This window comes from Triplophysa rosa, linkage group LG20 (genome assembly GCF_024868665.1).
Source record: "Triplophysa rosa linkage group LG20, Trosa_1v2, whole genome shotgun sequence".
Classification (NCBI taxonomy): Eukaryota; Metazoa; Chordata; class Actinopteri; order Cypriniformes; family Nemacheilidae; genus Triplophysa; species Triplophysa rosa.
In genome coordinates this window covers 12207318-12221880 of record NC_079909.1, presented here as the reverse complement: position 1 = coordinate 12221880, position 14563 = coordinate 12207318, and the positions used below count along the sequence as shown (strand labels likewise).

Genomic DNA, 14563 nt, shown 5'->3' with positions numbered 1-14563 from the left:
ATTCCCTCCGTTTACACATTGTAATTGTAACAAAGGTTGAATGGGCCGGCGGGCCATGCACATTCATGTCACCAAGCATGCATTCACATTCCTGCCTGGGTGTTATACTGTATATGTGTTGCTGGGTTAATTACATGTGTGTGCCTCATACATTTCCTGTCCTGCGAGCGCACGGCAGCTGTGTGTGCGTCAGGGTTGCCAGGTGCATGATTATGGGACATGTCAAGCACCGCCCCCTTGGGGATGACCGTCCTTTTCTGGCTTTCAGAACCTCACTGTGAGTGTATTGGGCAGTCGGGGAGCTGTCCATGTCTCTCCCATAGGTGAATCTCGAACACGAGATGATGAAGAGAACAATAGGTTTCTCTCGTAACCCCAGTTCTCTGAAACATAGAGTGTAGAGATCCACCAGCTTTGCCCCGCTTGCTGCACGAGAAGCGAATATACTTACTGGAGAACAGCAGTGCAGGCAGACCTTATATGCTCTCAGGTAAAGGGGTGGGGCCTTACCTGGCATTGGCTGCGTGCTTCTGTCTGTCTAGCCAGACTTGGTGCAATTGGATGCTTCTGCAGAGGTCAGGTACGGATGCCCTTCCCATAGGTGGATCTCTCTATTCGATTATTTAAAGAACCGGGGTTACGAGAGTAACCTATTGTTGTTTTGGTATAAGCCACAAAGCTGCTTCCTTATAATGGACGTCTACAGGGAGGACAAAAGTGTGTATAATGGTTATTTTAATCAAATAACAGTTCAGTATTGCAATTAAGAGCCATATAAGCATTCATATTTAACATTAGCCACTTTAAAGTATTTATGATTTAGCGTTCTTGTGGTTATAACTACAAAACTAACTCTATGAAAGAGTGTAAGATAATAATCAGTCTTACAAACTATCCCAAACTCGGGGTACAATAAAAAAACAGAATCACTGAATGAATAAGTGTTTTTCACGTTAAACGTTTTAGAAAGTCCCTGGGTTGAGGTGCAGAGAGACGGGACTACACCGGTCTGGTTTTTCCACAGTAGGCCTATATAAAACTTCAGATCAGGTTTTTTTTACTTATTAGAGATTCAGAACACCACATAGCAAGTTTTCGACACTGCACCAAGTAAAAGTCAGTCGTAATCATTACAGAGAGCTAAGATCAAGCGCCTAATGAAGTCTACACCCATTGATTGTAATGCATTGATTTCCCCCACAGCACAAATGGATATGAAGTATTTGTGGGCGTTCCCAGCTATGCCGACCAAGTCTATTATGGCTGTTAAAGGAACAGTTCACTTAATAAAAAGTAAGTGATAAAATTCTATCATCATTTACTCACCGTCAAGTTGTTCCAATCTGTATACATTTCTTTGTTCTGATGAACACAGAGAAAGTTATTTTGAAGAATGCTTGTAACCAAACAGTTTTGGCCACCATTGACTACCATAGTAAATTTTTATTTTTGGGTGAAACGTCCCTTTAAGGGCAAATACACAGAGGATCTTTTTCATTAGAATCTATAATCTTAGGCAGAAACTGTATTTAATGTGTGTTTTGTTTTGGAGAGGGATTTTCTTTGATGTTGAAATATGCTAGCCACTGACATTCCAGTACATCAACATAAAGCTGACTGTCGCTCAATTGAATTTTTGTGTAAAGTCTGATGTAATGGGAAAGTGTTAGTAAAGAGGAAGTTTGTATTTACTTACTTTTTATCACAAACAAACAATTTCAAACAGGACATAAAGAAGTTCCCCTAGTGCTGCCTCTCGAGCTACTGGTCATCTTCATAAAGTGTTTAGCAATGGAATGCTTGATATTTGAAACACAGAGTAATTGGGGACTGACGCACAACCTATGAAAGAAAAGAATAAAGCTGGACCTTGCCTGTGTCTGTTTGTGTCTGGTCAGGCAGACGCCAGTTAAAAATCTGAGGATGTCAAAGGTCATCCACTAAGTTTGTTGTTGGATGTCAGTCTGAGTGAAATCACAGCAGGCTTAGTTTACTGCCTGCTGAATATACCATGAAATAACATTTAGCTCATTAGTAAAATCAGATTTTAAAAGGAGTTCAGAGAACGTAACTTCTTAAAGCTTCAGCAAATTAAGTCAACAAAGTGAATTTTGTTCTCACTATATTATATTATGAGATCAAAGGATTACCAAGCTTCTGCTTGGTAAGGGTGAACATACCACTCCCTAAAATCCACACGGCCGAAATGCCTCTCATTTGACCTGAAATTCTAACACAAAATCAGGGAGAACCAAAACATCATAAAATGCGGCAACAAAATAGAAAGTTTTGAAGAAACACTTGCATCTTGCTAGGATACGTGTGTAAAAAAACACAAAGATAACAAGCGGCCGATAGGAGGCTGTAAATTACCAAACCAGACCACGTCTGCGACTACAGCATTGACATGGCTATGCAATTAGTGACAGCTGAGCAAACTGTCCTGGCCGTTCCCCCAGCTGAGTTCCCACCTCTCCCCCTAATCCAGCTTGGTAGTGTCCTCGATCCCGGGTCAGTTATTCATTGCTTTAACCTCTGGAGCCCACAGTTCCACCTTCCAAGCCCAAGAATCTACACTCGGTCCACACAAACATCAAAGGTATGTCTTTTCTTCTACTGCTGTGCAAAGGATCCCTGGTAATTAGTCTTATTCTGAATGCTTTTGGAACTGGATTGCATGCGATTGAATAGACCCAAGAGAGCCCCGAATACCGACGTGTCAGGATGATGGTGTCAGGACTTCCGTACAGGGCTGGTGTGTGAAACCTCGGTCAAGTTGTCTGATTGCTGTAATGGATTTACAGTACAATTGTGGGAAGCATGCTAGAATGTAGGTTGTGTACTATTGACCTCATCTGCTTTGAGAAAGATATGTGGTTAATTTGTCATTTCTGTGTCAAAGGCTTCAAATGTATGTTATATTTGGTTGGTTAATCGGTTATTTAGGGAATATTCTTGTTTTCAGAATGACTCTAGATGGATTATATATACTGTATGTGCTGTATGGAAAACATGCCTGTTCTCACACACTAATGTCAGCCATTAAATTGAACAGTGTTTATGTGCATTCCTTATTGAGATCTGTAAATGCTCCATATCCACCTTAAACCAGATGACAGAATACTGTTACTACACATAATAACTTTATTTGTCTTAACATTTATGGTGGGTTCAAGTCTCTGTGTAAAGTCTATGAACCTTCAGACTGTCATTGTTATGTGTACTAGTTTTACATGTTTACTTGTCTAAGCTGCTGGAAAGAAATGCTCTTAAAGGTTAAATAAAGTCTGATGTGACAGACACTCTGGATTTAAGATAAAGAACCCCTGTAGACAATTCCATGGGGAATAAAGGAGCACATTGCCAACAGACACAAAATGAAACATATTTGTTAAATAGAAAACTGTTACTAAATACAAGCTCTAGACATTTTTGAAAATAGTAGTCTTATCACTCTAGTTAAATTAGAAATCTCTCTCCAAGTCCCTGTTACATAATATCTAAATTCACAATATCTATATGGCAATTACATTTTCTCCTATAGATGGCGCTGTTTCACACATTTCTGGTATTGACCCTGGTGGGCTTCAGTGTAAGTGCCCTTCCGGTGGATTCTGCAGCATATGACCTGGAGAATTATGATGTGGACTCGGATACGTGGGACCTGAATACATATGGAGAGACATATGATTATGATGATCTGGATGAGGAGGTGGGCGGATGAATTAGGGAAAGACCACTAAATATAGCACCTGTCCCTTTTTGTCATTCTAAAGATCATTTGATTGGACTATTGTTATTTGCTTCTTTTTTTTCTTTTTTTTAATAGATGCCAGCATGAATGACCTAACAAATCTAAAAACTTCACAAATATCCCTTTTTAATTTGATAAGATGTTTACATTTTGTCATTACGGTCTTGTTTATCATTCACGCTAAAAATCATTTTGTCTGACCTCTCAGATTGTGGTTGGGACGCTGGCTCCTCCTCCTCCTGTCACTCAACCACCTGCTATAGTTCTTCCCCCGGACTATGTGGAGGAAGTGACTCTGCTACCCCGCCCAACAAAATCACCTTCCCCTTCCACTCTGCACTTCCGTGCACCGGGTCTGTTTGGTCCTGACACAGGCTTAGGTAAATACATAACTGTTTGACAGATGAAGAGATGAGTTTTAACAGATCAGTGTGTTTGGCGCCATCTAGTGGTTGAAACGTTCATAACACAGTCATCTGTTTGTGTACAGGACTGCCCACTTGCCTGCTATGTGTGTGTGTCAGTGGCAGCGTGTACTGCGATGACTCAGAGCTGACTCAGATTCCTCCTCTTCCTAAAGACACCACACACTTCTATGCTCGCTTCAACAAGATCACTGAAGTCAAGGCTAAAGATTTCATCAATCTCAGTAAGATAAATAAATATAAATGTAGAAAATCATAACTATAACGTTAAGATTAAATTTATAACAATGAGACAAATACAAGTAAGCTGTTAGTAGGTCAAATTTCTACACTCTTTCTTTAAGAATGTACATTCATTAAAGTAACAGTTCACCCAAAAATGAAAATTCTGTCATCATTTACTCTCTTGTCATTTCAAACCTTTAGGACCTTCTTTCTTCTGCAGAACACAAAAAGAGATATTTTGAAGAAAGTTGGTAACCGAACAGCACTGGCCTCTATTCACTTCTATTGTATGAATGAACACAAAACCAATGCAAGTGAATGGGGGCCAGTTAACAGCATTCTTCAAAATATCTTCTATTGTGTTCTGCGGAGCAAAGAAAGTCATACAGGTTTGAAATGACGAGAGGGTGAGTAAATGATGACAGAATTTTTATTTTTGGTTGAACTATCACTTTAATAACAAGTTGTTACATTGATCGAATGTTGTCAGATTCATCAGGCCTGTTAAGTCACATTCTTTTGGCAGACTTTCGTAGTTGTGAAGAAGACAACTTTCTTAAAATTCACATTGGAAGGGTTTTCCTGTTTGCAAATTATGTTGCTGATGAAAACACAAAGCATGAGTCTTTTCAATAACCACAGATCTTATATCAATACAAAACAGCCATTCTAAAATCCAATAAGAAATTTCTCAGGCAACCCATGGTGAATTAGCCTTCTGGGTCATCCAACAAATTGATGCCAAAACTGAAAAGATCTATCATCTGTAAGACTTAAGCATTTTATCCAAAGGCATTTTTTTTCAAATACCCTTGAATAACTTGAGAAAAGGATGATCACCTGTACTCAGATTCTTTGGCTTCTGTTCTCAGATCAGCTGCAGAGGATTGACCTGAGTGGAAACCAGATTAGTAGAGTGGATGAGGATGCTTTCCGTTCACTGTCTCAACTCCAGGATCTCTTTTGGGCTGACAATAATATCCAGGCCCTGCCAGAACTCCCAGCCAGCCTGAAACACATCGATGTCCGGAATAACCAGCTGAGGAGTGCCGGCATGCATGCTGAGGCCTTTAAGGTGCTGTATATTTGCTTGCTCACGACATTTGATTTGTACAGTATGTACAGCATATAATGTAAAACAGGCATTATCTTGTTCATCTTAACTTCCTCTGCTGAACAGGAAATGAAGGAACTGCAGTTTCTGTATCTCTCCAATAACAAGTTAGACTACGTTCCTGTACCACTGCCTGAAACCCTAAGAGTACTTCACCTGCAGGTAGAAAACAACTCTTTCTACTCTCCATATGTCACTACTGAAAAAATAAATACCATCTAATTGATTTCTTTCAGAACAACAATATCCAGAGCATAAACCAAGACACTTTCTGTAACAGTCATGATATGAGCTACATACGGAAATCCCTGGAAGATATCCGGCTAGATGGAAACCCTGTGGACATCAATCTCTACGCCCAAACTTTTGTTTGCTTACCACGTCTACCTGTTGGCACTCCAGTTTAGCAGAAAATCATTTTTCCTAGTTTGTGTGTGTGTGTTATCCTGTCATCTTTGAACAGAATATTTTGGATTATTTTTGGTACATGCCTAAAAATCTCACTAGACACGATGAGCCATGACACAGGAAGTCAGAGCAAGAATATAAAGTGAAACGCGTGTGCCCTTTTTCACCACAAAGTGGCGCCCTTTTCCACGTTGTGCTGTTTGGGGCAATGATTTGTGCATTTCTAAAGCCCTTCTACATCTGTTACAGGTGTCATTTAATCTCAGAGTGATTCTCACTCTTTGAGAACATCCAGCTCTTTATTAATGAAATCGAACATTTGCTTGATTCTCTCAGTCGCTGTTTTTCATTCAGAAGTTTGTCAGGAAGTATGCAGTTACATCTATTTTTAAATCAATTTCTTCAGGTTACTTAGCAACTGTCAAATATTTATAGTTTGACATTTACCCTTGCGCGCGATGTGATACCCCTAGATGATTTGCACTGGAAGTTAAGCACCTGTAAAGTCACAACAAGTATAATCCCAAAAGAATGAACAGGCTTTCAGTCTGATTGGACAAAGTGTTGCATGGTTCTTCATTTCAGACATCCCACACCGATGCTTTGCATAAAGCCCAGATTTCTGTCCGAATAAATCACAACATTTATTGCTGAGGTCCGCAGTGCATTATTGAGACAAACAGTGAGAAAGGTAAATATAAGCACTACTAATCTCTCCCCTTCCTTTTATTCCGACCCCATTCTCCTCACCCAACGTTCCTCCCGTCGTCATTTGCCTAATGTTATTTGCACAAGGGCTCATATCATCCTCCGCCCCTTTTCTGTCGCATCTGCCTCCTTTTTTAACATTTTACAGGGAGCCGGTGACTCACTTGATGAATAAAGACGACAGACAACCCAGTGGCGAGGTGCAATGATACACAGCCTTTACGACTACTGAGCTGTTTGAAGCCGCCAGTTAATTGGTACATGAAAAGGAGACGTGTTTGCGATGAGGATGCAACAAAATAAAAAGGTTTTGTAACCAACATGCAGGATGCCTGGTACGAGGGTTAGGAGTGCACCTGCTTCAATGCCACGGATTCCAGTTCTCGTCTGTATTCTCTCCCTCGCTCTCTCTGCCGGGTCCATGAAGGTGACCTTGCATTCTGCCTGAGCTCATCCATTGATCTCATCACCGAAAGAACCTACGGGCTTCCCTCCCACATGATTCAGGGGAGGGAGGGGCTTTAGATAGGTGCATATGCTGTGTGGGTGTGTTTCAGCTGTGTTTATGTGCATGTGTGTGTAGGTAGCAGGTGAGGAGAGGGGCTAAGGAAAGCGAAATGTTTTAAACGCATCTTTTGAACGAGCCATCAAAAAGCAAATAACAGACATACAAAGGTTCTCTTCAGCTTCCCACATGGAAACTGACTCAATTGTTATCAAATTGTTAGGTGGGAACTGGTGTTGTTTGATGCTTGGACTTGCTGACATGAGGACAAATAGTACAGTAAAAATGACAGTAAATGAGTCATTTTGGACTACTTACATGGTGATTTTTTTGAAGGCCTATATTCACTTCAACGGTATTGTAAAAGAGCAGCTCAGACATTCAAAAATAAAAACAGAATATTTCTTTTTCGCTGAACTAGCCCTTTAAATAAATTCACGTCACCCCAAAGTCAAAATGTCTTAATAATAGATAACTGTGTCTATTCTATAAGCTCTCATCAGCGTAAAGACAAAAGAAAGAAGAATCCATTTAAACTTCAAAGCACAGTGGTTTCTACTGCAGGGTAGAGTGACAATTGTGCCTCGGCAGGGAAAGGGGGAGGGAGAGAGAAACAGATTAAAAGTAAAAGTAAGAATTATGAAGAGAGATAGAGAGAGAGAATGTTGAACAGAGCGATGGCTGTACTGCAGTCAGGAACACTGGGGGCTGGTGTGGGCATGCGATCAATAAATGAGTGTTCTGTGGACAAAGTGAGAGAGCGAGAGAGAGATAAAAAATAATTCCCTGAATTAAATCATACTATGGAGTTCACTTACTGTACATGTGGTATAGAAAATGGAGGAGGAAATACATTCCGAGGCCATTTTATTTACACCCTGCTGCATTTTATCAGAGGGCTGCAGTAAATGAAAACACTCATCATTTGTACCTGTGACCGCTACAGGTATATATCCATTATGATTGAATCTGCTTCTGATCTTATTTGCATAAATTTAAACTGTGTAAAAAATTCACACCCCCACTTACTGTACTTCAAACTCAAAATACAATTTCTCTGACAAGTGGCCTCCTCCATTCACGTGGGGACACAATGCAGATCTCAGAACCAGGCAAATGTATTAACAAATGCTTGAACCTAAACTCGTTCTTCCTTTTGTGGTAGAGGTATGCAGTGAACGGAGGTCAGCCTTGAAGATATTTACTCCCCCTGAGAGTTACAGGATGAGAAGATTAGAGAAACGGAGGGGGGAAGAGTGAGCCGAATCCAAAAACATGCTGCCCCCTCACCCCATCATAGCCAAGTATGGCATCTGGCCATTCTCCTCCCTCTCAAAGGAGACATCTGTTTTCAAAGGCACGGTGATAGTTTTGTGGAGTAAGCATGTTGCTTTGCCATTTAAGGGAAGGTTTCATCCAGCAAATGGCTGGAGGGCAGAGCACCTTGGTGTTATGACTTTTCTTAGATGGATGATGAATGAGTAATTGCTTTCATCGGTTATACTTCGTATGAATATGACTGTTGGTAATTCTATGTATATTTCAATGATGGGGAAACAAAAATCTGGCGCATTGACTGAAACCATAAAACATAACAGTGTGAAAGGTGAAAATAACTTTCTATTAATTAAATTCCTTAATACTAAATTAGACTTCATTGCACTCATAGTGGAAGGGATTCTGTTAAGGGCTACATCTTCATTATGTTCAGTAGTTTTTAAAGGTGAAGTGTGTCATTTTCTTGACATTAAATTAGCCTACTTCACAGAGGTGAACAGTAGTGACGTATTTACCTATACACATATCTAGTTTTACCTAAAAAATGTACTTCACTACATTATAAAGCATAATTCATTTTGCATACATTTGCATACATCATACATTTACATATAAAAATTCAAACATCGTTATGTTTTGAGCCGTTGGTTGCAATTCGTAACATCACCACTAGATGCCACTAATTCCATACACAGGGCCAAAAATAAAACGTTTTAAAATGTAAATGTAACATATAGTAGTATAAAATTTATAAAAAATATTATAAAAAATTTAGATTTTTAGTGTGCTTTATAATATTTAAATACATGTATTTATGAAATGTATTGGAGATAAAAGTATGATACCATGCTTTATAATGTAGTGAAGTATTTTGTTTTCCAAAGTAAAGACACTCTGATAAAGTACAGATACTTGAAAATGTAGTTGAGTGTAAAATACTTTCAGTCCACCTCTGGTACTTTCTATTATAAGGTAGCCATTTGTACAAAATGTAAATACTGTCATAAAGAAATGCTCAAAAAAGGTACCCAAGCTGTCACTGGGGTGTACCCTTTCAAAAAGTACACATTTTCTCCTAAAACATTCATAAGTACCTCAGATGTACATGGTACCAAACGTATCTGTAGGTAAATTATACATATGGACCTTTAAAGGATACCACCCCGGTGACAGCTTCGGTACATTTTTTGAGCGTTTTTTCTGACAGTCAAAATATAACATGCATGACTTTTAGAAACAGTAATTCATATCATTTATTGTTTTCAGAGGTACAAACAAAGCAACAATTTAACCATGGGCTGTGGGACGATATGCACATCCATTATATTTGTTAAACAATGTAGTGGCTCTGTGTTTCATATGAGACATATATAGTCAACAAAAACATGGGCTAAAATCAATATCCAATCAAACAGGAAATAAATGTGCAAGATTTCTTTGAAAGCACAGTGTTTTATTTTTCTCTCGGTATCACCAACAGACGCCATGATGATAGAAAGCTTCACTGCAAGCTGCTAAAAGTCTGACACCACCTCTCTTTCTCCTCATTTAATGCGAGCTTCACAGGGAATGACATGATCCTCTTTAAACTGTCTTGCCTTCAGAAAGAAAAGGTTTATCATCTCATCGACTCCAGCCGGAGATGGTATCCAGTCCATGGTTGAAACGGAAAAGATCAATGAGACGCTATTGAAAAGCAGCTCTTTTTCCTCCCTCTCTTTCTCAACTTAATGAGTTCTAAAGAACAACAAAAGGAATTTTTGTAATCTGACATTATTAATGAGTTTTCAAATCAAAAGAACATCAGACATGTTCAGCTTTGGTCACACTCACGTTAATAAATCTCAGGGATGCGTGATTCATCAATCACTCGGCTTTGGGAGATAATTTATTCAAACTGGTTGATTCAGACTAACATGGGTGTTTAAATGAGGCCTTCACAAGCTACAAGATTAGAGGAATGTTTTCTGCATCACTAATGAATATACCCTTCTCTTTCCAGCTGGTTTGTGAATGCCAGGAGCTTACAGATGTCGCAGTGCTACTGAAGAGCTAAAGATGAAGTGTGAAGAAAGGAGCAAAGAGAAAGAACATTCTTTTTTTAAACAATTTTGTCAAACAACTGGCACAGAAAATACACATTTTTCCCTTTAAAGTGTCTGTGCGAAAAGTACCATTGACTGTCTTTTGTAAGAATGCTTTTCAGCAGGTGAATCACTGAGCAGGTAAGAGACTCTGATATCTTTAGCATCTATTATAACGGCTGCTCATGAACTTTCACCTGCTGCTCAACAGCGAACAAGACATGTGGGTAGAGACACCAATCCTTATAGAGATAATGCAATAATTACATTGAACAGTAAAAAAGGCAAAATGCTCAATTATTAACTTTTTCTTTAGTGCGAACATGAAGTGCACAGTCTGTTAAGACTGAAAAAAGTCTTAAATCACTTTCTTTCATCGGGAGTAGTCAAACATTAAATACACGCATCACAATTTTCTCTTTGCAGGATATTATGGAATTCATTACGAGTCGTCCCCATGCTGCAGGCTTTGATTTTTTTTAACACTGAGCCACAGACTTTAAGATGCATTTAATTGAATTCATCTATCTTTCAGCATGGCCACTGAGGAGATGAGGGGCTGGTCACACTACAGATGGAGGGTTGCAGACTGCTAGCAGCGGCTTGCCATTGTGGTGCCAGAAAAGTCCATTCTTCTGGATTGCTGCCTAGGAGATATGTTGCAGTGCACAGAGAGAATGAAGCGCAATGCTGAGTGAAGCCACCAATAATTTTCCTTCAACAAAGAAAACTAGATAAAAAGTAGGTAATCACCATAGGTTTCACACATTTGACAGGTCTGGTGTATGAAATGTAGCGTCATTTAGTGGCTCCGCCCCTCCCCTCTCCCCTTTGAAGCATTACGGTGGCTGCACAAAACTAAGATGTCATCACGGTTTCGCGTCTTTGCCAAAGGAGATAAAGTATTTAGGAAACGCACTCTGAAGAGGAGTTTGTCCATTTAGGGCTGCTGTAAAAATAACATGGCGAATTACATGGGGACCCATGGTGTATGTAAATAGCTCATTCTAAGGTAATAAAAACATAACATTTCACTATGTAAGGTCTTTATGTACCTCTGAAGAGTTATGTATATTATATTGCATTTCTCTCAATAGATCCGATAAAAATGTACATTTTACACTTTCTGCTGTTTTTTGCATAAGCAATAAAATAAACGTCCCCTGTGAGTGTCTCATCCAGTCATCAGAGTTCACAAGATGAAGAGATTTTATGGCCTTTTTAAACCACAATCATTACTGGGACGGTGCCATTGATTTATTAGCAAGGCTGCGGATGCACTGTAATCCAATAATTACAATCAAAGCACCTGACAAGATCATTGCTCAGCCTGTTAACATATCTGACCCTTACATTCTCCATCCCCTGCTTCCAGTGTGCAGTCCCCTGGGGCTAGCCACGTGAGAGGATGAGATTCTCCACCCAATTATTGTCAACCTTGGGGCTTCAGGCGAGAGGAAATTGCTTAATGGTCCACCAAGTCATGTTAAAGGATTGGGTGAGTTTGAGGTCTATTGAGCTTCTGGACAGTAAAAATATCTAGGATGCTAATGGAAATGTCATTGTTAAATGATGTAAGATTCCTGTTAAACATCAGGATGTGAAGCTGAATCAAGAAGAATAGAGGCGGTTGCAAGGCAGGTTTTAGTGTAAAGTGACCCCCACAAAATATCCCGCAGGTGAAAAAAAGTGCACTAAAGTACACTTAAATGCATTAAGTGCTCTATTTTCACACACTAATGTTGTACTTAATATACAAAAATTTGTATTTTTAAGACAAACTTAAGAAGTGTACTCTGTGCTATTTGACACCATTGCTGCGTCCCAATTCACTTACTTATACTATGCACTAAAAGTACATACTTTTTTGTTATGGAAAAGTATATACATTTTAGCTCGTTCCAAAACAGTATACACACGCTGGAACATAATAACACGAAACGGAAGCCGTCATTGTTGCCTAGACAACATTGGGATCGTTAAACAGTCATGAACATCAAACTACAGCTCTTTTTCAGCTTTTGCATTTGCAAGTATTTATTCATTCATTATTTCTTATGTAATGTTTACTGTCTACTTACATTTATTAATTATTTAATTTGATTAATGCAGTGAAGCTCACTAAACCCTCTCACGGTGCGTTGTGGGTAATATCAGCAGTTTGAGTGTCCACTTCGAATTTTCACAGGAAACAGTAGACCAACCGGGTACTTTGAGAAAACTAATTTCAGAATACTATGATTTTGTACTAATTCTATTTTGAGTGCTATTTCTCATTTTAGCATGCTATGATTTGGGACATACTAATTCTATTTAGAGTGCTGTTTAGAACGGAACGTATGCAAATTGGGACGCACTGCATGTCTCCATTTTGAGACATGAATTTTATAGGATATTAAATATAAACTTAATGTGTGAAAATAGAGTACTTTAAGTACACTTATGGAAATGTACTAAGTGTAATTAAAGGTCCAGTGTGTCATTTTTTGGAGGATCTATTGACAGAAATGCAATATAATATACATAACCATGTCTTCATAGGTGAATAAAGAGCTTACACAATGAAGCGTTATGTTTTGATTACCTTAGAATGAGCTATTTCTATCTACACACACCGCAGGTCCCCTTCCATATAATTCGCCATGTTCTGTCAGCCGTCGTAGTGTTTCGAACGGGAGGGGTGGAGTGAGCGGTTGTGCCGCTAGATTTCACTGACTGGACCTTTAAATAAAGTGTATTTTAGTGCACACTTTTTTGTAGCTTAGTCACTTGTATAAATTGGTTAATATGTTTAAATGCACCTATTTGAAATTGTGGATTAGGGTAAGTGTGTAATTTACACACCACTGGCATAACCAAAAGTAATCGCAAAAACTAAATAGGCTTCCTGAACACTCCTTCTATCTTCCATTGGTTTTGCAGGCGCATGGTTGTGTGGAAACAACAAAACACATCCTGCTAAGATGACTCAAATGGAATAAGGTCATAGGATGCAGGGGAAGTGCATGCTGTCCTGCCCCAAATTTAGTCATTTTAGAGTCTCTGGTCCTGTGTTCTTAGGAAGAGATAAAAATTGCCTTGGCTCCTTTTAGGGAGTCCAGCCATCTATCTTATGCAATGTCTGTCTTGCTATAAGCAGTTGTGTACTCTGGTAATGGCATGACATACAGTATAATGTAAAAGAACATGCACAGTTTTCCATGGACATGCATAAAAATAAATATGTGCACACCCTGGATGCTCTTGACTGTGCTTCTGCACGTTTTAAGGATGAAATCTTTGCAAGTGTACATAAAGCCCACACCACTGACGTTCAATCCAGCACTGATCAACAGGGGTCAGTAATGAGCAAGCAGCAGAGCAGCAGTGTGGTAGAGGAATGTGTTCATCAGCATTCAGTTAGGGTGTTTTGTAAATAAGTAACCCGCTGAGAGCAGAGGACTGGCTGTCAGGGCTGTCTGGCCTCGTCCCCCTGGAGTTAAAGTAACATGGTGTCTGGAAAGCTGTCACACATGAGGCCCTTCCTACAGATGTGACTCTTGACTGCTGAGTGAGACAATAAGATACAAAGTAAGGTTCTGCAGTCTGCTCTCGTCATACTACAGCAGTTACATCTGATGAAAACACACATGACATACACTACACTGAAGTAATAAACCTTTATATTTACAAATTTACATATAATGAATTATTGAGCTAATGTTGTTCTCAACCTTTTCATGGTCACGCGCCCCTGTAAACCCATTTAAAGAACTGAAGAACGCGGTCGAAAAAATAAATTTTTATAATATAGTTTATAATACATTTGCCGGTCGAAAAAAGCGCTTTACAGCTTCAATAACCGTCAACAGCTTTAAACAGCCGTCCAAGTTCAGAAATATATGAAAAGGCACTTTATTTATACGCTACTCCCTTCACGCGCAGTCGGAGCTCATCGGGAGAGAGAGAGAGACTTGCGCTTATTCTGAAATTACAGTCTGAAAGACAAACATACTTAGCCTATATGATCTACCTGTTTCTTAAGATGATGTAGAAGTAATTGCTACTGCTTCCTGAGTGGAC

General features: G+C 39.2%; 1 protein-coding gene across 2 annotated transcripts; it reads left to right on the top strand.

The window, feature by feature from the left end:
• The first annotated feature begins 2506 nt into the window (after window positions 1-2506).
• On the top strand, window positions 2507-6659 carry optc (opticin). 2 transcript variants are annotated; one of them, XM_057362319.1, is made up of 7 exons: window positions 2507-2599; window positions 3545-3712; window positions 3963-4134; window positions 4245-4403; window positions 5277-5479; window positions 5585-5680; window positions 5755-6659. In XM_057362319.1, the coding sequence occupies exons 2-7, from the start codon at window positions 3545-3547 to the stop codon at window positions 5923-5925; spliced, it is 969 nt and encodes a 322-aa protein (XP_057218302.1). In that variant the 5' UTR covers window positions 2507-2599; the 3' UTR covers window positions 5926-6659. The 2 variants fall into 2 exon arrangements, with proteins under 2 accessions (XP_057218302.1, XP_057218303.1); XM_057362320.1 differs by lacking the exon at window positions 2507-2599 and adding an exon at window positions 2719-2830.
• Window positions 6660-14563: the final 7904 nt, after the last annotated feature.

Coding starts and splice junctions, on each gene's coding strand:
- optc (XM_057362319.1), top strand. CDS start 3,545: ATGGCGCTGTTTCACACATTTCTGGTATTGACCCTGGTGGGCTTCAGT. Junction 4,135..4,244: donor TGGTCCTGACACAGGCTTAG/GTAAATACATAA, acceptor GTTTGTGTACAG/GACTGCCCACTTGCCTGCTA. Junction 5,681..5,754: donor TAAGAGTACTTCACCTGCAG/GTAGAAAACAAC, acceptor GATTTCTTTCAG/AACAACAATATCCAGAGCAT.